The sequence below is a fragment of the Muntiacus reevesi genome, chromosome 8, assembly GCF_963930625.1.
Source record: "Muntiacus reevesi chromosome 8, mMunRee1.1, whole genome shotgun sequence".
NCBI classification, from domain to species: Eukaryota; Metazoa; Chordata; class Mammalia; order Artiodactyla; family Cervidae; genus Muntiacus; species Muntiacus reevesi.
Window position 1 is genome coordinate 19,178,477 of NC_089256.1, and position 21,293 is coordinate 19,199,769.

The 21,293-nt window shown below is 37.2% G+C and overlaps 1 protein-coding gene across 2 annotated transcripts in view; it reads right to left on the minus strand.

Annotated features, from left to right (window-relative positions):
- Positions 1 to 21,293, minus strand: part of BRWD1 (bromodomain and WD repeat domain containing 1) — a 123,926-nt gene that overhangs the window by 25,781 nt on the left and 76,852 nt on the right. For both annotated transcript variants that reach the window (XM_065942844.1, XM_065942845.1), the window contains exons 27-36: positions 20,643 to 20,725; positions 19,161 to 19,272; positions 18,135 to 18,196; positions 13,954 to 14,109; positions 13,602 to 13,722; positions 11,602 to 11,727; positions 9,122 to 9,194; positions 8,033 to 8,074; positions 6,144 to 6,290; positions 5,047 to 5,199 (exon numbers count right to left, since the gene is read on the minus strand). In XM_065942844.1, the coding sequence (XP_065798916.1) occupies positions 5,047 to 5,199; positions 6,144 to 6,290; positions 8,033 to 8,074; positions 9,122 to 9,194; positions 11,602 to 11,727; positions 13,602 to 13,722; positions 13,954 to 14,109; positions 18,135 to 18,196; positions 19,161 to 19,272; positions 20,643 to 20,725 (1,075 nt within the window). The remainder of the gene's footprint in view (positions 1 to 5,046; positions 5,200 to 6,143; positions 6,291 to 8,032; positions 8,075 to 9,121; positions 9,195 to 11,601; positions 11,728 to 13,601; positions 13,723 to 13,953; positions 14,110 to 18,134; positions 18,197 to 19,160; positions 19,273 to 20,642; positions 20,726 to 21,293) is intronic.

Consider the following 21,293-nt stretch of genomic DNA (forward strand, 5'->3'; position numbering starts at 1 on the left):
AGTTTTTAAAGTGACATCCCAAACCAGAGAGAAACATTTACTGTGGCTGCTGAGCCTGCACTGACACATCATCACCCATAGTCCAATGACAACATTAGGGTTCACTCTTGGTGCTGAATATTCTATGGGCTTTGACAAATTTTCCCTTTCAACAGCCTTCTAGTCAGCGAAGTTTTGGCAGGGAGATCAGCTGATACCCCTTTATGGGGGATCCCTTACTTAGGATTCTCTGTTTCTCTCTTGTTGTCTTTAAAATTCTCTATGCTTGACTTTTACCATTTCAACTATGCTATGTCTTGGTATGCATCTGTCTGTCTGTGATTCATTTTGTTTAGGCAGGTCGCCATAGTTCTGAACTGTGTCTGAGAGCATCTGAGTTTTATCTTGGTGTATTCTGTGCATCTGTCATTAAAATGTGTCCTAAGGTAACTGGTTTTTCACCTCACACCATTTCACCTAAAAAAAGATTTCAAAGGAATGTTCTACCTTCAAATACAGGAGGAAACCTAGACACACAGACACACACATACATCTATATACACACACACTCAATGAGTATATGTGAAATCTGTAATCCCTCTTATCTTTGAAATGATGTTTAACAGTTATTTCTAGTATTTTGTATATATATTCAATTTACTCTTTTTCTTCAAACCTGAACTCTAGCGTAAGTCACCAATTTTAACAAAAGTGATTCTGTTCCTTAATCGTATTAAGTTTGAAACCTCTGAGAATCTTGAGTTATCAATATATATGAAAATTTTATGAAAATATATATGAAATTTTTCATATATATGAAAAATCATCTAACAAGTGCTAAAATTATCAGTTCAACATGAATATGGGCATGTCTCAAAAACCCCCAATTATCACTATGCGCAGTGGTAAATGGTAAAAGACTGGTCAGCAATGTACAAGGATACCTGGTTTCAGCACTACACTGTACTTTAAATTTCACCAGAGCAATTAGAAAAGAAATAAAAATAACTCAGGTTGGAAAGGTAGAAGTAAAACTATATCTATTTGCAATGAAGTGATCCTATGTATAGAAAAAATCCAAGATTCTACAAGAAAGCTATCAGTGCTAATAAATTAATCCAACAAAATTACAAGGTATGAGAACAACACACAAGAATCTGCCACCAACAATGAACAAGCACAAAAGGAAATTAAGAAAGCAACTGCATTTCAAATAGCATCTAAAAGAATAAAATATCTGGGAATACATTTCACCAAGGAGTGGGAAGTCTCCACTGAAAATTACAAAACCTTGCTGGAAGAAATTAGACCTAAATAAATGGAAAGGCACCTGGCATTAAGAGACAGAAAGACTTAGTAATGTCAAGACACTAATACAGTCCAAAGCCATCTACACACTGAATGCAATCCCTATCAAAAATTCAACTATTTCTCGCTTCTGGCGCCAAGCGCCCGGCCGCACGCCGGCCGGGCGCGACCCGCTCCGGGGACAGTGCCAGGTGGGGAGTTTGACTGGGGCGGTACACCTGTCAAACGGTAACGCAGGTGTCCTAAGGCGAGCTCAGGGAGGACAGAAACCTCCCGTGGAGCAGAAGGGCAAAAGCTCGCTTGATCTTGATTTTCAGTACGAATAGACCGTGAAAGCGGGGCCTCACGAAAAAAAAGCAAAAAAAAAAAAAAAATTCAACTATTTTTAAACAGAAATGGAAAAAGTCAATCCTCGCATTAATAATGAATTGCACCCCTGAATTGCCAAAATGATCCTAAAACAGATCAAAGCAAGAAGATCAAAATTTCCTTTGTTCCAAAACATACTACTAAAGGTACAGTAAGCAAAACATTTTAGTACTGACATACAAGACAGACAGAGATAAGAGACAGAGATTCATATGTACAAACCAATGAACAGAACTGAGCTCAGATACAAACCAATCTAACTATCTACTAGCAAATTGATTTTCAAAAAGGGTACTAGGCCATTTAATAGGGAAAGAACAGTCTCTTCAACTGATTGTGCTGTAATACCCAGATTTCTACACACAGAATAAACTGGACCTCTGTCTCACTCCATACACAAACAGTAACTCAAAATGGATCAACAGCTTAAATATAAGAACTAAACCATAAGGACACATGAGGTCAATTTTTATGATGCTCAATTTGGCAATGGATTTATTTTTTTAACTATTTTGACCACGATTTCCAAACACTTGCCTCTATAAATTATTCCTTAATATACATGTATTCTCCAAGTATTCTTTTCCACAGTTAATTGTCTATAAAAAAATAATTAAAATTGGAATTAATGAGTCAAATGGCGCTTATTTTTCAAAATGCTCCATAACAGTGTCACATACTTATAGGCTCTGTGACCCTAAGCAGCAATGGGTTCTTAAATATGAAACCAAAAGCACAGAAACCAAAGGGGGGAAAAAAAAGTTGATTAATTAATAATTTTAATTTTATCAAAATTAAAAACTTCTGTGCATCAAAGGACATTATCAACAAATAAAAAGACAACCTACAGAATGAGAGAAAATAACTGGGAAACACTTATCTGATAAGGACTTAATATCCAAAATATATTTTAAAATTCTTACAACAACAAAAAGACAAAATTCAAAGTAAAAACTGGGAAAAGCACTTGGAATATATCTTTTTCCAAAGAAGATAAACAAGTAGTCAATACGCACATGAAAAGATCGTCAACATCATTAGCGTAGTGACTATATTTTGTTTTCTGTATTCTTGATGCTCTGGCATTTGAAGCCTTGATCCTGGAGAGACTGCCCCTCCCAGGGATAACTGATAGCAAATGACTCTTTCACAGGTACACCTCTGATACAGAAATCAATCAATCCAGAGCTCACATACCTAACCTCTTCTTTATCAAATTCTCATACACCAAGCGAATAATATTCCCGCTACCCAAATCACCCCAGATTTGGGTAACAGTCAGATAGCTAGAGACCACACCTACAAACCAAAGCTCCAATTACTGGTACCAGCCAGTACTAGACTGTTTGCTCCGTTCTGTCTTGCCTTCCTGTGAAAATCCCAACGTAGGCTCTGTATCATGCTCTTCCCATCCCTTCCCTCTGCCAACTCTGCCTACTGATCAACTTTGATCCATCCCCATGTGGCCTGAATGTTGTATCACACTTCTGGTCCTAGGGATCTGTAAGCATAAACCTCTTTCTTCATGACAATTCATATCTGCATGTCTTCTCATATGTGATAAATATAAATTCCAGGTACAATTTTTAATAAGTCACAACAAACACAAATCAAAACTACAATGAGATAATACTTCACACTCACTATGATGTCTATAATTTTTTTTACAAACAGAAAATAACAAATTTTGGCAAGTATGCGGAGAAACTGGGATTCTTGTACATTGCCAATGGGAATGCAAAATGGTCTAGTCATTATGGAATAGTTTGGTGGTTGCTGAAAAACACAGAATTACCCTATGAACCAGAAATTCCACTCTCAGATATATACCTAAGAAAATTGAGGACAAGAACTCTTACAGATTCTTACATTCCCATATTCACTGCAGCATCAGTTACAACCACCAAAAAGTAGAAAACAATTCAAGTGTCCATCCACAGATTAATGAGCCAAATGTCATACACCCATATGGTGGCATATTATTCACCCCACAAAATGGAACAAAGTTCCAAAACAGGCAACAACATGGATGAACCTTTAAGATAATATGCTAAGTGAAATAAGCCAGACACCAAAGACAAATTCTGTATGTTCAATTTGTATGAAATATCTAGAATAGGCAAATTGATAGAGATACAAAATGAATGAGAAGCTATCAAGGGCTGAGGAAAGGAAAGAATGTGGAGTTGGTTGCTTACTGGTTAAAGAGTTTCTGTTTGGGGTTATGAAAGAGTTTTGAAAATAACAGTGATGGCCGATCAACACTATGAATGTAATTTATGTCACTGAATTGTATACTTAAAAGTGGTTAAAATGATAAATTTAATGTTATGTATATGTAACCACAATTTTGAAAATTTGGTCACATAATACACCAAAACCCATTAACTGTGCACTTTAAATGGGTAAGCTATATGATGAATCCTCAAACACGTATTTTAAACAAAACGGAAAAAAAGACATGAATGAAATTTATTTTCTCTCTGGAAGGAAGTCTCACAAATGGTGAATATTGATGAAAATACAAACTGAGAAAAATGTTAAGACTTGCATGTCAAATTGATCCAATAAGCAACCTGGATATTGAATGTGAAGGTTCTTAAATTAAGCTAAGAATTAATAATATGGGTAGAGTCTGATAAGTAATGAAGGGGAAGTGAAATTAAGATAAAACAATTAATTAGCAGTAACAGTCACCGATGGCAGAGAAAATGCTATAGCATCAAGCAAGTATTTTAATTTTAAAATCTTACTCTCAAAGCATTGCTGTTTTTTTCTAACGATCCAGCACACTGACTGTAAGGGTTTATGAATACTCACTGAGAATATGTATACAACTTTGTGTACTTATTATGCTTGAACAGGTTTTGAAAAACTATCCAACATGTAACATTTTAACAAAAATTTAGGAGTGTCCACAATGCTGTTCTTAACTAATCAGATGGCTCACATGTTTCCTCTTCAGATCCAAATTATTAGCATGCATCAGTAGTCCCACCCCCATCTCAGATTTTCCCTTTCTTACTTGTAATATTTGTCCAACCTCTATAACTAAGTTCCCAAAGTTCCCAATCCACTTTCAAGATTCCTGTATGTAAGAGAACAGACTTTTCTCACTATACATCCAACACAAATCTGTTCATTTTTCACAGGTCTCCTCACTGGTACCAATCTTCTTTTGTTTATAAAACCTTAGGAAAGACAAACACTGTCACCAGGAAACAATGCTTCCACGGCAGATACTTGGGCTGTGGTGAAAGCTCTATTCTTAAGAGTAGTCTTATTATACTCACTGTTCTCTCATGTTTCCACCTCCACCAAACAATAGAAAATCATCATCTACACAGATCACACATACTTTTTTTTTTAATAAACCACTTTTAAAATTACCTTTGATCTTTTGTTTGGTGTATATGCTTTTGCATTGCTAAATATCAAACGGATGTCTTTGCAAAATTCCAAAGGGCTGTCATAGTTTCCTGCTTCTAAAGTTTCCCTTACTGTTCCAAAATCCATTGGAGTATCTATAATGTCTCGGTAATCCTAGATTTTAAAAACAATAATTAGTTCAAAAATTCAATTCCTGTTTTTAGAAATGCAAAAGTGCATCAAATCTCTAAAACATTCAAAATGACAGAAGAGAAAAAGGTTATAAGGATCTTAAAAATCATTAATAACTTTTTAAAAAAGACATTCAGACAGACAGACAAGAAATGCAACAAAATTATATATTTGGAATCAGGATATGAAATTGTTTTTATTTCCTTCTGTATACTCTACTATGTAATTTCTAAGCTTCCTACAGCAAATTTGTGCTTTCTATCTTTTAAAAAGGTCATTTTTTATTTCCCTGTTACAAAGTGGAGAGTGACACTTTAAAAAAAAAATCTTTATTTGACTGAGTCAGGTCTTAGTTGCAGCATGCTGGACCTAGTTCCCTGACCAGGGATTGAACCCAGGCCCCCTGCACTGGGAACAGGGAGTATTAGCCACTGCACCACCAGGGAGGTCCCAAAGAGAGACACTTTTAACCAATTCATAGTTTTCCCAGGGTTAGGCCTACTAAACCTCCGATAATGAGGGGTAACATTGGTAACTAAGTCTTACCCAAGGTACAAGGTCCAATTTCTTGAATTCTATTAATTCAAGAAACTGTAAAACAACTCTTCCACTACTGTCTTAGTGGTAAGAGACAAAGTTAACATTAAGCCTAGACATCTCACTTTTTGGTTGCAAGGAGCGGGGGTGGGGGGCAGGCAGGCAGCGACGGTTGATTTTCTTTTTTTTGTGACTATGCCTTGAGGCTTGTGAGATCTCTCTAAGTATCCCAACCAGGGACTAACCTGGGCCACAGCAGTGAAAGCCTGGAATTCTAAGCATTAGGCCACCAGGGAATTCTAGACAGCTTACTTTTTCATTTAAACACCCCTATCCTAATCTCCACACCAATAAGAAAAGCACCAAACATTCAAATAATGACAACTTACTGGATATTCAACCAAATCAACAGGTTGTCTAAATGGCTCAGAATCTTCACATTGAAAAATTAAGTTCACTAGTTCTTTACACTGTTTCTTCCAGTTGTTTTCAACATAATTGGTTGTTTTGATGCTCCTTTTTTTCCAGTCATGAACCTAAAAATACATTTACAATATTAAACGTTTTCTCGGCCTTGGAAAAGCTGCACTGTGGTATGGTATGGTACAATAATGGTAAAAATCTAACTGAACTGTTGTCTTCTGTACTATGTCAAAATATGTCATTATATGATTTTCTATCTACTTGTGAAAAAGTCCACTTAAAAAAAACAAACCAATAATGTCATATCTGTTACTCCAAAGCACATTTTCATTCCACCACTTATCTCCTAAGTTTAAGAAATGTTTTCACAGAATATGAAGTACCCACACTGGATAACATAGTAGGCAGAATAATATCTACACCTAGGTCCCAAAAACCTGCGACTGTGGCCAAAGGAACTCCACAGATATGATTAAAGGAGTGGATTTTGAGATAGGAAGGTGGACCTGGATTATCAGGATGGGCCCAATGTAATCACAAGGATCCTCATACAAGGGAGGCAGAATGGTCGGAGGCATACTGGGAGATGCTATGCTGCTGACTTGGAAGATGAAAGAAGGGGGCCGTGAGACTCCAGAAGCTGGAAAATGCAAGGAAATTACTTCTACTCCATTTCCAGAAAGAAACACAGCTATGCTGATACCCTGACTTCAGTCCAGTGAGACCCATGCCAAACTTCTAATCTACAGAACTACAAGCTATTGTTATTGCTTAAGCCACTGAATTTGTAATTTGCTACAGCAATCATAACAAACACTAAACAGATAACTAAATCCTTAAGTCTGTTTAAAAGTGAAATTATATGAAAATGACTATTCAAGTCTTAACTTTTCAATGTTATTTGAGGCAACATATTATGAAAATTGATATGACAGAAAGCTTAAATTTAAGCAGCATTCGAATGAAATTTAAAATAAGTTAACATTATTAAGCATTTTCAATTAATAACCTTTACTCTTAATTAACGTTACATTAGAACTTTTTAAGAACTGCTGATGACACAATTTTAACTCATCCAAAACTTATTTCTCACTTTATTGTCCCCTACCACTCCAACAAATTCTCATGTTTTTAAAAGGTCCAGTCACCAAATCCTAGTTTTTCCACTAAAAGTTCTCATCTTTTTCCCTTCCCCTCTGTTCCTAGCCAGCACTATCGTTCTTTTTTTTTTTTTTTTCAAATGGCCACATGGCACAGTGGCTTGTGGCATCTTGGTTCTCTAACCACAGATCGAGTCTGAGCCCTCAGCAGTGAAAGCAAGAGTCCTAACCAGGGAATTCCCAGCCAAAACTATTCTTGACTAGGTTTCCCAACTTTTACTTAAGATTCTTGCAATCAACTCCTAACTTTAATATATTTAGTACCTATTCTCTTATCCTTCAGAATCTACCGTTTTGGCTATGAAAAGTGACTCTACTAAAAATTTAACTGAAATCCTTGGTTTTTAATATCATCATAATCTGCTCCCAACATAAAGGCTAGATACAACCACTTGGCTTGCTCCAAAATTCAACCCCTACACTAGCCAGGCTAGTGTTCTCAGTACCCACCGACATGCCATACTTTCCTACTTTCTTAAACCCTATACTATTTGAATTTCCTCTTCTTACTCTCTCTCATTCTGAGAACACAGAGCAAATCCCAACTCTTCCACTAACCTTACCTAGCCATCCACCTTCCAGTGATTTCTCCCATTTCTCTTATAATATTCAATATACCTTTTCAAAGACAACACCTAAAATATTACATTGATATTAAATCAGACAACTAAGGTTAATCACACAGATTAACTTACTCTCCTTCTTCCAGAAGATGTTTTAGGAAGATCACTATCCTCCTAGGAATAAAAATCAGAGCACTTTAAGTGGTAAGATTGTCATTAGGCATACAATAATCTTAACATAAAGCATATCAAAAACTTTTTAAATCCTACAAGGGTTGTAACTTGATAACAGAACCTCAAAAGACATACTATCACATGATCTTCATGGCACTCGAAGAAACCGACCCTTATTCTTAATAATCCTTTATATTCCCTAATATAAATATGCACTAATTCCAAAATATAGCTATAACAAGTTGCTCTGTGCACATTCACAGAAGACATGCACAGGATAAAACTTAGAAACAACAGTCTCCCACAGATGCTTACATTATGTAAACTACACATTTTATCACCTAAATCACATATTAACATACTCATTTATATTCCAATATTAAATTAGCATGAAAATCAGTGAACCACGATAATAGTTTGTGTGGAAACTGACACCACAGAGTATCCTTCCTCCAACTACATACAACAACCTGATTTCGTATGAAGTGAAATTACACAATACAGTGGATATCTGCTTTGTACTTACACTTCAACACCCATCTTGAGTGAAGGACTTTAGGGTACTTAAAACATAGTAATGTTTACTGATTTTTAATTACAATTAAATCCAGCCCTCAGATACTGACTTTTTTTTTGGCCGCACTAATGTGGTTTAAAGGATCTGAACCCGACCAGGGACTGAACCCAGGCCACGGCAGTAAAAGCACACAGTCCAACCTCTGGACTGCCAGGAAATTTGCTCAAATACTGACTTTACCAAAAATATTTCCAAGGTAGTTCTTACACTACATCTTTCTCTACCTAAACTTGGAAAGAGAACATGTTCCAAGCCTAAATTACTTCTCTAGACATTACTTGTTTATTTAGTATCAATTATTGTCTATTACCTCACTGACCACCTAGATAATTTTAAACTGTAGTTTTATCAAGTGCCCTGTTTTCATAGTTCACTGAACTGATATAGGTAACCAACGTTTTCTACTTCATTCTTCATTCGAAGTCATCATTTGAAATAAACAAAAGCCATAAAATTCACAAACTTCATACCAAATCCTCGGCATTTTGCTCATCATTTTCGGAAGTGTTAGAAAGTTCTGAGATATTTATACAGTCTTGATTCCTAAAAGACAATTTTTTACTTTAATAGTATTCAAATGTAGTTCTTGTTTCTGAATATTTAAGCTACCTTAAGATACAGCTCCCCAACTATGCAAACAGCTCCCCAACTATGCACACACAATTAAAAGCAGCAGAATATCAGGTTTTCACTCTATCCTCTGTGGAAACAATCGTACTAGAATACTGAAAGTAATTTTTTTCAATTAAGTATGTTATGCAGGTCAGGAAGTAACAGTTAGAACTGGACATGGAACAACAGACTGGTTCCAAATAGGAAAAGGAGTACGTCAAGGCTGTATATTGTCACCCTGCTTATTTAACTTATATGCAGAGTACATCATGAGAAACGCTGGGCTGGAAGAAGCACAAGCTGGAATCAAGATTGCCGGGAGAAATATCAGTAACCTCAAATATGCAGATGACACCACCCTTATGGCAGAAAGTGAAGAGAACTAAAAAGCCTCTTAATGAAAGTGAAAGAGGAGAGTGAAAAAGCTGGCTTAAAGCTCAACATTCAGAAAACTAAGATCATGGCATCTGGTCCCATCACTTCATGGGAAATAGATGGGGAAAGTGGAAACAGTGTCAAGACTTTATTTTTGGGGGCTCCAAAATCACTGCAGATGGTGACTGCAGTCATGAAATTAAAAGACGCTTACTCCTTGGAAGGAAAGTTATGACCAACCTAGAGAGAATATTAAAAAGCAGAGACATTACTTTGCCAACAAAGGTCCGTCTGGTCAAGGCTATGGTTTTTCCAGTGGTCATCTATGGATGTGAAAGTTGGACTGTGAAGAAAGCTGAGCACCGAAAAATTGATGCTTTTGAAGTGTGGTGTTGGAGAAGACTCTTGAGAGTCCCCTTTGGACTGCAAGGAGATCCAACCAGTCCATCCTAAAGGAGATCAGTCCTGGGTGTTCACTGGAAGGACTGATGCAGAAGCTGAAACTCCAGTACTTTGGTCACCTGATGAGAAGAGCTGACTCACTGGAAAACACGCTAATGCTGGGAGGGATTGGCGGCAGGAGGAGAAGGGGACGAGAGGATGAGATGGTTGGATGGCATCACCGACCCAACGGACATGAGTTTGAGTAATCTCCGGGAGTTGATAATGGAGAGGGAGGCTTGGCATGCTGACATTTATGGGGTCACAAAGAGTCGGACACGACTGAGCGACTGAACTGAAGAACTGAAGTATGTATGGAAATTAAGCTGGTAATCCAGAAGTATTGTAAGTATGGTCTCAACTAGATGAATACACAGATGAGTTTTTCTAAGTTATCACCACTGGTAATATTTGTACAGTAAGTATCAGGAAAATGGCTGATTTGAGATAAAAGAGAATAGAAAAAAAAAGGAAGTAGAAACTGAAGCAAATTACATCTTGACCTCACTGTAAACACAGCACAAGAAAGAATGTTAAATAGGGCTATCTAGACATGACGGGGATGAAAATGGGCATGAGAATTTGGGGGAAAAGGCAACAAGCTTGAGTTCTCCAGACAATGGACAGATTCCACCCAGGAGGGTGAAAAAGACTGGAATTACTTATTCACCAGTTTGGAGCCAGATGTTTAAAATAATGCCAGAATTTAAAAATTATCTTCTCTAATACATAATTCTTTCAAAGAATTTTTATAACTGTGGGGGAAAGGCATATAAGATCATACAGCAAAATCATGTAACATTTTAAAGGAAAGAGGCTGAGTAATGTGTCCAAAGTCATCCAGAAAGTTGACTAGAAAGGATTATGTTAGGACTAGGATCTCAATTTGCAGGTCAGTTTTAATCCTACTATTTGAAACTGATTTCCAAATGCCAGAAAGTGTGGACTATTCATACATACACACTTTCACAGGATACAATCCAAAACAGACTAAAACTCAATCTAATCATGAGAAAATATCAGATGACCCAAATTAAACTACATGCTACTAAATAAGGGTACAACATTCATTAAAAAATGATGAGGTGATTAAAGAAAGAAAAGACTAGATTAAAGGAGACTATGAAAACCAAAGAGCGAATGCAGTGGGCATTCTGGATTGGATCCTGCACCAGAAAAAGACACTGATGTAAAAACTGATGAAATCTATATAAATTCTGTACTTCAGTCAATAGTATTGTACCAAGGATAGTTTCTTAACACTTCATAAGGACAACACAGCTGTGTAAGATGTCAACCTAAGGGGAAAACAGGGCAACTCTCTGTAGTATAAAATTATTTCAAAATTTTAAAGAAACAAAAAATTTGAGTGTTCAACTTCTTATTCCTTTAACTAACTTATAACCACAGAAAGAGAAATTTAAAGAAATGTCCTTTAACATAACACATTAAAATGCAACAAATTAAATACACAATATGCAAAGTGACGTTTCCACAACATCTATAACATGAGGTCACTTACTTGATAAATTTTAAAAGCTGGTCTGTTATCTTCTTAGCTGATCTTGCAATTACACTCTCAGGTTCATTAAATGTTCTGGCATTGTGTTCTATATATCTGACTTCCCAAACTAACGCAGATAGCCTCCTTCAAAGTAAACAAGGAAGTTAGGGTTTAAAAAAGAAAATACAGAAACCAAGTTTAAAAATCCTGCATGTTAAGCCAGTATGATACAGTAAAATAATGCTGTCAACTTCATCACAGTCATAGCAATTATATTAGAAGCTGAACTGCAGAGAATACATTTAAGGACTGAAAATCTTAACAGATAACTTAATCACATCCAGAAAACCAAAAAGGCAACTCTTCCTTTTCACACTGCCTTTAGGCATGTTTGAAGCTATACACTCAATGAATGAAATGTGTTAAATACCATCAATCCTAAGAAACTCAGTCTGACTACAAACTGACAAAGTAGTTTCTGACTAAACCCACGTTTGCAACACTACAGGGGTAAATTAACATCAACAATATGAACAAGAAGTCAGTATTTTGTGAAGATAATTTCTCAAAGTTGCTGAATCATACAGAATAAAATACCATCACCTACTTAAAAAAAAAATCATTGAGATTGGGAAATTTTATGGTTTTTCAGCACTATAAAAGCCAGAGACAAAAAGTTGATGATTCCAGGAAATTAATTTTCAAATGTCAAAGTCCAATTATTAACTCAGTTCAGTTGCTCAGTCGTGTCTGACTCTGTGACCCCATGGACTGTAGCACGCCAGGCTTCCCTATCCATCACCAACTCCTGAAGCTTGCCCAAACTCATGTCCATTGAGTCGGTGATGCCATAAAACCATCTCATCCTCTGTCGTCCCCTTCGCCTCCTGTCTTCAATCTTTTCCCAGCATCAGGGTCTTTTCCAAGGAGTCAGTTCTTCACATCAGGTGTCCAAAGGATTAGAGTTTCAGCTTCAATATCAGTCCTTCCAGTGAATATTCAGGACTGATTTCCTTGAGGATTGACTGGTTTGATCTCCTTGCATTCCAAGGAACTCTCAAGAGTGTTCTCCCACACCACAGTTCAAAAGCATCAATTCTTCGACACTTAGCTTTCTTTATGGTCCAACTCTCACATCCATACATGATTACTGAAAAAACCATACTTTTGACTGATATGGTTTGTCAGCAAAGTAATGTCTCTGCTTTTCAATATGCTGTCTAGGTTGGTTATAGCTTTTCTTCCAAGGAGCAAGCGTCCTTTAATTTCATGACTGAAGTCACTATCTGCAGTGATTTTGGAGCCCAAGAAAAATTATTAACTAAATTTTATATTTAAATGGAGCAGCTTTTGAAAGATAGAGACCAATACAGTATACAAATGCATATATATGGAATTTAAAAAGATGGTAACAATAACCCTATATGTAAAACAGAAAGAGACATAGATGTATAGAACAGACTTTGGGACACTGTGGGAGAAGGCAAGGGTGGGATGATCTGAGAGAACAGCATTGAAACAAGTATACTATCAAGGGTGAAACAGATCACCAGCCCAGGTTGGATGCATGAGACAAGTGTTCAGGGCTGGTGCACTGGGAAGACCCAGAGGGATCAGATGGGGAGGGAGGCGGGAGGGGGGATCGGGATGGGGAACACATGTAAATCCATGGCTGATTCATGTCAATGTATGGCAAAAACCACTACAATATTATAAAGTAATTAGCCTCCAACTAACAAAAATAAATGGAAAAAAAAAAGAAAAACAGAATACTAAAGAATGAAATGTGTCACTTTCCTTGCCCAGGTTCTATCCATACCTACCCATAGGCATCTAACCCTGTCTTACACACAGGACCAAGAAATGACTATAATGAAAGAAGAGAATGAAACGGAAAATAATGTGAATCAGCATTGTCAACCAGCATTGTCAACCCACTCCAGCATTGTCAACCACACTACCTCTTTTCACTCTAACTGGTACGTCCCCAATTATCTTTAAAGTAAGTTTCTACTCACCTGTAAAATCGATTCACAAGTCTCATTCGAATGGTGTACAGATCAGTTGGGTAAGCCACTACAGTACAGTACTTCGGGTATGTACACAAATCAACCGGACCTGCAAAAGCTGCTGCGATATCTGTAACGGCAGAAGGAAGAAACTTCATCTAAGTTCACGACCTCTACGGGACATTTCTCAACAAATCATTCATAAAACAGAGCTACCATCAACACTGCAGGCTTACCACAAAAGTAACAAATGGAAATTGTAACAAAAGAACACGATCACATCACGATCACATTACTATTTTAAAATACCTCTGTGGAAAAGAAATCGTGAAAATCAAACTTTTCCCCATAAAAAACTTACCAAGATTCAAAAGTTGATCTATACCACTAATAATTCGTTCACATTCTTCATCTCTTGATTTCTGACCCCATTCACCATCTTGGGGTTTGTAGAGCAATTTCTCTAGCTCATCTGAAGTGACAGAAATACTAGCGCCTAATTCTTCAGGTGGATCAACTATGATTTCATCAAAAAAAAAAAAAGAAAAGAAAAGAAAAAAAAATCAAACGAGAAACCAAATATACACTATATTTTAAATTCAGCTGCCCAAGTTCATAAACAGAATACTAACCAAAGGAAAAAGAAGCTATTTGTAGTGGACAAACCTGGTCGACTCCACTTAAATCAAATGATTAGTTAACATTCCCAGTAATAGGACAAACTACTATCAGATGCCTCCTATAGGATGTACTGGGAAAGCCACAATATCACTTCTCTGACACGACTGCCAAACATGCAAACTCCAGAAATAATCATGGGGGACATCAGACAAACCCAAACTGATGGAGATTCTACAAAGTGGCCAGTGCTCTTCAAAGGTATCATGGCTGTGAAAGATAATGAGAAAATTCAGGGACCACAGACTAAAGGAAATGGAGAAAACATGGCAATGAAACCCAGTTCAGTTCAGTTGCTCAGTCATGTCCGACTCGTTGCGACTCCATGAACCACAGCACACCAGGCCTCCCTGTCCATCACCAACTCCCGGAGTCCACCCAAACCCATGTCCATTGAGTTGGTGATGCCATCCAACCATCTCATCCCCTGTCATTCCCTTCTCCTCCTGCCCTCAATCCTTCCCAGCATCAGGGTCTTTTCAAATGAGTCAACTCTTCGCATCAGGTGGCCAAAGTACTGGAGTTTCTGCTTCAACATCAGTCCTTCCAAACAACACCCAGGACTCATCTCCTTTAGGATGGACTGGTTGGATCTCCTTGCAGTCCAAGGGACTCTCAAGAGTCTTCTCCAACACCACACTTCAAAAGCATCAATTCTTCAGTGCTCAGCATTCTTTATAGTTCAACTATCACATCCATACATGACCACTGGAAAAATCATAGCCTTGACTGGATGGACTTTTGTTGACAAAGAAATGTCTCTGCTTTTTAATATGTTGTCTCTAGGTTGGTCATAACTTTCCTTCCAAGGAGTAAATCTCTTTTAATTTCATGACTGCAGTCACCATCTGCAGTGATTTTGGAGCCCAAAAATATAAAGTCAGACACTGTTTCCACTGTTTCCCCATCTATCTGCCATGAAGTGATGGCACCAGATGCCATGATCTTGGTTTTCTGAATGTTGAGCTTGAAGCCAACTTTTTCATTCTTCTCTTTCACTGTCATCAGGAGGCTCTTTAGTTCTTCACTTTCTGCCATAAGGGTGGCATCATCTGCATATCTGAGGTTATTGATATTTCTCCCAGCAATCTTGATTCCAGCTTGTGCTTCCTCCAGCCCAGCGTTTCTCATGATGTACTCTGCATATAAGTTAAATAAGCAGGGTGACAATATACAGCCTTGATGTACTCCTTTTCCTATTTGGAAGCAGTCTGTTGTTCCATGTCCAGTTCTAACTTGCTTCCTGGCCTGCATACAGATTTCTCAGGAGGCAGGTCAGGTGGTCTGTTATTCCCATCTCTTTAAGAATTTTCCACAGTTTAAAAAAAAAAAAAAAGAATTTTCCACAGTTTATTGTGATCCACACAGTCAAAGGCTTTGGCATAGTTAATAAAGCAGAAACTGATCTTTTTCTGGAACTCTCTTGCTTTTAAGACAATCCAGCAGATGTTGGCAATTTGATCTCTGGTTCCTCTGCCTTTTCTAAAACCAGCTTGAACATCTGGAAGTTCACGGTTCACGTATTGCTGAAGCCTGGCTTAGAGAATTTTGAGCATTACTTTGCTAGCGTGTGAGATGAGTGCAATTGTGCAGTAGTTTGAGCATTCTCTGGCATTGCCTTTCTTTGGGATTGGAATGAAAACTGACCTTTTCCAGTCCTGTGGCCACTGCTGAGTTTTCCATATTTGCTGGCATATTGAGTGCAGCACTTTCACAGCATCATCTTTCAGGATTTGAAATAGCTCAACTGGAATTCCATCACTTCCACTAGCTTTGTTTGTAGTGATGCTTCCTAAGGCCCACTTGACTTCACATTCCAGGATGTCTGGCTCTAGGTGAGTGATCACAGCATCGTGATTATCTGGGTCGTGAAGATCTTTTTTGTACAGTTCTTCTGTGTATTCTTGCCACCTCATCTTAATAATCTTCTGCTTCTGTTAGGTCCCTACTATTTCTGTCCTTTGTTGAGCCCATCTTTGCATGAAATGTTCCCATGGTATCTCTAATCTTGAAGAGATCTCTAGTCTTTCCCATTCTGTTGTTTAGCCAAGCTGTGAAAAAACATTAGGACTATGGCAAAAACCTGGAAAAGGCTGGGAGGATTAGAATTGTTATTAAGGGTATTTCCTGATTTTGATGACTGCACTGCACTATGGAAGATGCTAACATTTGAGAAAGCTGGGCGTTCAGAAATTCTTTGTACTTTCCATTGTCAATTTTTACTGTACTTTTTAAACATTTCATTTTGAAATAATTTCAAGCTCAAGAATACTACAAAACATTGTTTTAAAAGAGCATGCGCATTTTAAAAAAGAACAAGAGGCAATGTAAATATTCAAAGAATAGTTTCTTAATTATTTAAAAAGGAGAAAAATGTCAGCAAGTCTGGAAGACAAATGTATCACTCTAACAATCTGATATGTAAAACAATATTTTATTATTACTTAATGCACCTTTCCAAGACTGATAATGCAAATGAGCTTTTCTTCATACACCTCCAAATTTATCTTTCTGCCTATTCATGTTGTTTGACAACTCTTCCAAGGACTTCATGGCCTCATAAACATGTAAAATCTTTCTATGAGAGTGCTTTCACTAATTTGGCATTGTTTAGACAGAAGCATCTACAACTGGCTGTTAAAAACACGGGCTGATGCCAGACAGCTTAGAATCCTAATCCTATCCTTTTCAGAGCTGTGCAACTCAGAACCAGCTACTGGAGACTCTTGAGTCTGCATTCCTTCACCTGTGAAATTAATAACAGAGCATCACCTCAGAGAAAGATTAAATGAACTGATACAGAGGAAGTCCTTAGCAACAGAGTAAGACCTCAAAAAGTGTTGATTTTCACTTATCTATATATGCATTATACAATGCAAAATTTCATTTCACATTGGTAAGTATTATTTGTTAAGATACTAAGCTCAAAAGAAAATTTAATGACAAAGTCACTGGTGACTGTCAAGAATGGTAGTTGTTTTTTCAAATTTTTCTGGAAAAACTCCTCATTTCCAAAGTAAAGCAAGACAACAGTTGATGGAGATATGTCAGTGAATAACACATGAAGGAAAAGGGCTTGACCCCTAAGGTGGACACAAGAATACCACACAGAGCAAAAGTTTCATGTGTCAATAAGTGGAGGTAGAAGGAAAAAGTTTTTGCATGTTTTTATGTTCAATCAACACTAATACAAAAGAAAAGCCTGATAGAGGAGAGATGGAGACAAGAGATACAGGGCACTCCTTCAAAAAGTTTAACAGGAGTGCAGTTAATTCAGTAGCTAAAATGTTGAAGAAAATGTAATGAGAGCTGTTTTAAAGGTACAAGACTCAAATTCAAACTTGAATGGAGATGGGAAAGTTTCATTGTTGAAGGCAATGAACTCAGTGTCAATATCGGGTCTGAGAGGAGCTCAAAGCAGGGGACAGCAGGCACTGCAGAAGAGGCTGCTGTTGGAACAGACACTTACCTCTAACAGGAAAGGAACAGACAAACCCTAGTAAGACCAGCAAGCTGACATAACGCAAGAGACAGACAGAAGTCAAATTAGACTTTTCTTTGAAGAAACAAACAGGGTACTAAAATAAGGATGAGGAAAAGGAAATGGAGGGTTCATGAACGAGGTCAAGAAGAGATAAATACATAGTTACATGAGAAATGATAGCTGGTGACTAAGATATAGTCAGAAACAGGCTGGAAACAGGATAAGAATTAAGGAGCCAGATACACATAATTCTGTTCACTTATTTTACTGAAGCTCAGTTACCATAATTTTAATGTTTCTCAAAGACCACAAATGCACTCTATGTACATGAATAAGATTAAATACTGAAAACATATTTTCATCATTTAAAAACTACATACCATTGTCAGGTATTGGTTCCATATCCCATGGGCTAAGTTTTTCAATTTCAGTATTGTCCCACCTGTTAAGACCGAAAAAGTTTGGTTAGCCTTTCACAAAGACAACTTCTGGTTAATAACTAGGTATCCACTATTAGAGTAAACAAAAAGATAGAAAATGCAAAAATTAACCTCACTGTAGCAATGAAAGTTTAAGTATTAACAGTGAGAGTTTTTCAAGATACATTATAAAGCATGCATGCATGCCAAATTGCTTCAGTCATGTCCGACTCTGCGCGACCCTATGGACAGCAGCCCACCAGGCTCCTCTGTCCACAGAATTCTCCAGGCAAGAATACTGGAGTGGGTTGCTATTTCCTTCTTCATATAAAGAAGTATAAAAATGTATGGCACATTCAAAAACAGAACCAAAAATCTTGTGTGGCCTGTACCCAGGATAAGTGAAGAAAGACTGTGTGAAAGGCTTGAATGCCATGCTTCAGAATGTGGACTTTGTTTCCACAGCCAATGGAAAGACAGCAAAGACTTTTTCTGAACAAGGCAAATGGAGTAATATGTGCTCCTGAACAATGAAATGATCCTGCAACACTGGGCTGAGGAAATGCCGTGCTCAGTCACTCAATCATGTCTGACTCTTTGCAACCCCATGGACTGTAGTCTGCCAGGCTCCTCTATCCATGGGGATTCTCTAGGCAACAATACTGGAGTGGATTGCCATGACCTTCTCCAGGGGATCTTCCCAACCTAGGGATCAAACCCACATCTCCTATGTCTCCTGCATTGGCAGGTAGATATTTTACACTGAGTCAGAGCTACACAAAAGGCCCCTGGGAAGCAAGGAGAACCTATACCAATGAAGGCACTAGCAACAGAGGCATGCTAGAAAGACTCTACAAGTGTGAGACTGACATAATAACAAATTAGATGGTGTAATTTTTATTAACCTGAAACACTTCAGTGATTTATATTACAACCTGTCTCAGTGAACAAATGTTGGCAGAGGACTATTTTCAATGACATACAAACCTCACAATGTAACACTGGAAATGACTATCAGGGTACTGTGGCTGATATGGCTCTTGACGTAGCACCGTTCCAAACCACCAAGCATCATCAATGATAGAACGGAACCTGTCACCTATAAGAGACAACCAAATCTGATATATCAATTTGCCAATAACATTAACAATTTAAATTTATACAACTCCTATGACACAGATAAATCAAATAATATTTTATCTTAAAATTAGTCATTCTTCTTGTAGAGAATCAAGGTTAAAATTCTTTTTCAAACGGGCACCTTATTGAAACAGAATGAGAGCTTATAATTTACACATTATGGGGGTTGAAAAACAGGAATAGCTAAGAAACTATCAAGTTCTTTGGGACTTGGCTGTACAATGTTAACTTCCATATATTCCAGTTGTCTGGTTTTTGTTTTCTTTTTGGTGGCTAGATGTTCTTCTTCAAGAAAACTTTCATCTCCTCAGTCCCCAAAATAACCCTGATTACCTGAGTGGACATTAACATTAAACTAGTATACCAAGAGAAGTCATATTCTCTGAAAAGATTTCATTTCAAATAGGGACTCAGGGAATTTATCTAAAATTTACCTATTTGTATTGCCTGTAGAAAAAGGTAACAGAAATTAGAAAAATTAATGAGGTCTTAGCATCATTTATGAATGTGTACATGAGCTGACACAGTGGAGGTAGAACAGAGTACTTCACTAATATTGATAAATGGAGAATGAGCTGTTCTAGGTGCCTGCAGTCAGCTTAATACATGAGCTCCCCAGACAGCACTGCATGCTGAACAGCAACACATGCGGAACTGTGAAACAGCTATGACAGGCGCTGGCCTAATGACAGTCGTCAATTACATCCTGAGGAGATTAACGACCACACAAGCCTAAGCAAGCCAGCCCACTGGCCTGCTTTAAACAGTCACCGCAAAAACAACATTCAAACCACATTCAAATGCCCACATTAAAAATTAGTGCCTACATTTAGGTGATTTTATTTTTTCTGTCCACCTATATAATTCATGGTTATAAAATGTCAATTTTACACAAATTTTTAATTTTTTAAAGGAACAGTTTTCTCAAGTCATTCTATTTACGTCTAGGTTGATATAGTATCAAAGGCAAGATATTCTGATAGACCAGAACACTATCAGTGTAACATTTGCATCATTTTTCAACTTTCTGATTGTTTTATATCAGAGGTAATTTTATGGATTATACCAGTGTCACATAGTAGATGGAGATAATGCAGTGTAGACCAGTCTGAAAGGAAATAAAGGATGTACTCTAGCCTATAATCAAGGAGTAAGAAATCATTCTTCCGAAATGTCACATATCATAAGCCCTAAGCAAAATATACTTAGCAGTCACTTATATTTCTTTCCAGAATTTACATGCTTCCATCCTCCATAATAAGCAGCACCACAACCAAAAAATTCAGATCAATGAGAGATTAATTTCTCAGGGAATAAGAACAGACTTACAAGACTGCCAATTCCTCTGTCTTGCTTCATCATAAAACTGACGTAATACAAGAAAGTCAATAACATCTGGCATATCGTGGTATCTAAACAAAAATAAAAGATTGTTAAATTTCCTTCATAGCAGGTTATAGTCTAAAACAACAATGTCCAAAGAAACTACAATGGGGCCCATATATGTAGTTTTTAATTTTCGACTAGCCTTATTAAAGTAAAAAGAAACCAGTGAAATTAATTTTAAGTGTATTTTATTTAACCCAATATAGCCTATTGTTTTACCAAAAAATTAATACAAAATATTGAAATATTTTACATTATCCAAGCCTTCAAAATCCAGTGTGTAGACTTACATCACACTCAATTCAAATTAGCAATAGTTCAAGTTCCCGGCGGTTGCCTGACAGCTACCACATTGGACGGCACAGGTTTAGAAAATTATTCTAACGTTTTCTGAAAAACAAATGTAGATGCCATCTCCACTACAGGCCAAAATTCTCTACACATTTAAGTGGCATGGAAAATGTAACTGACACACTCCTGCCTAATTGCCACGGCAGACCCAGGATTTTACTTATGTGGGTCTCCTCTATCTGAACTGCAGCTCACACCTGTGCTGTCCACAGTGCTCTACTATTTACCCTGCAGCTGAATGGA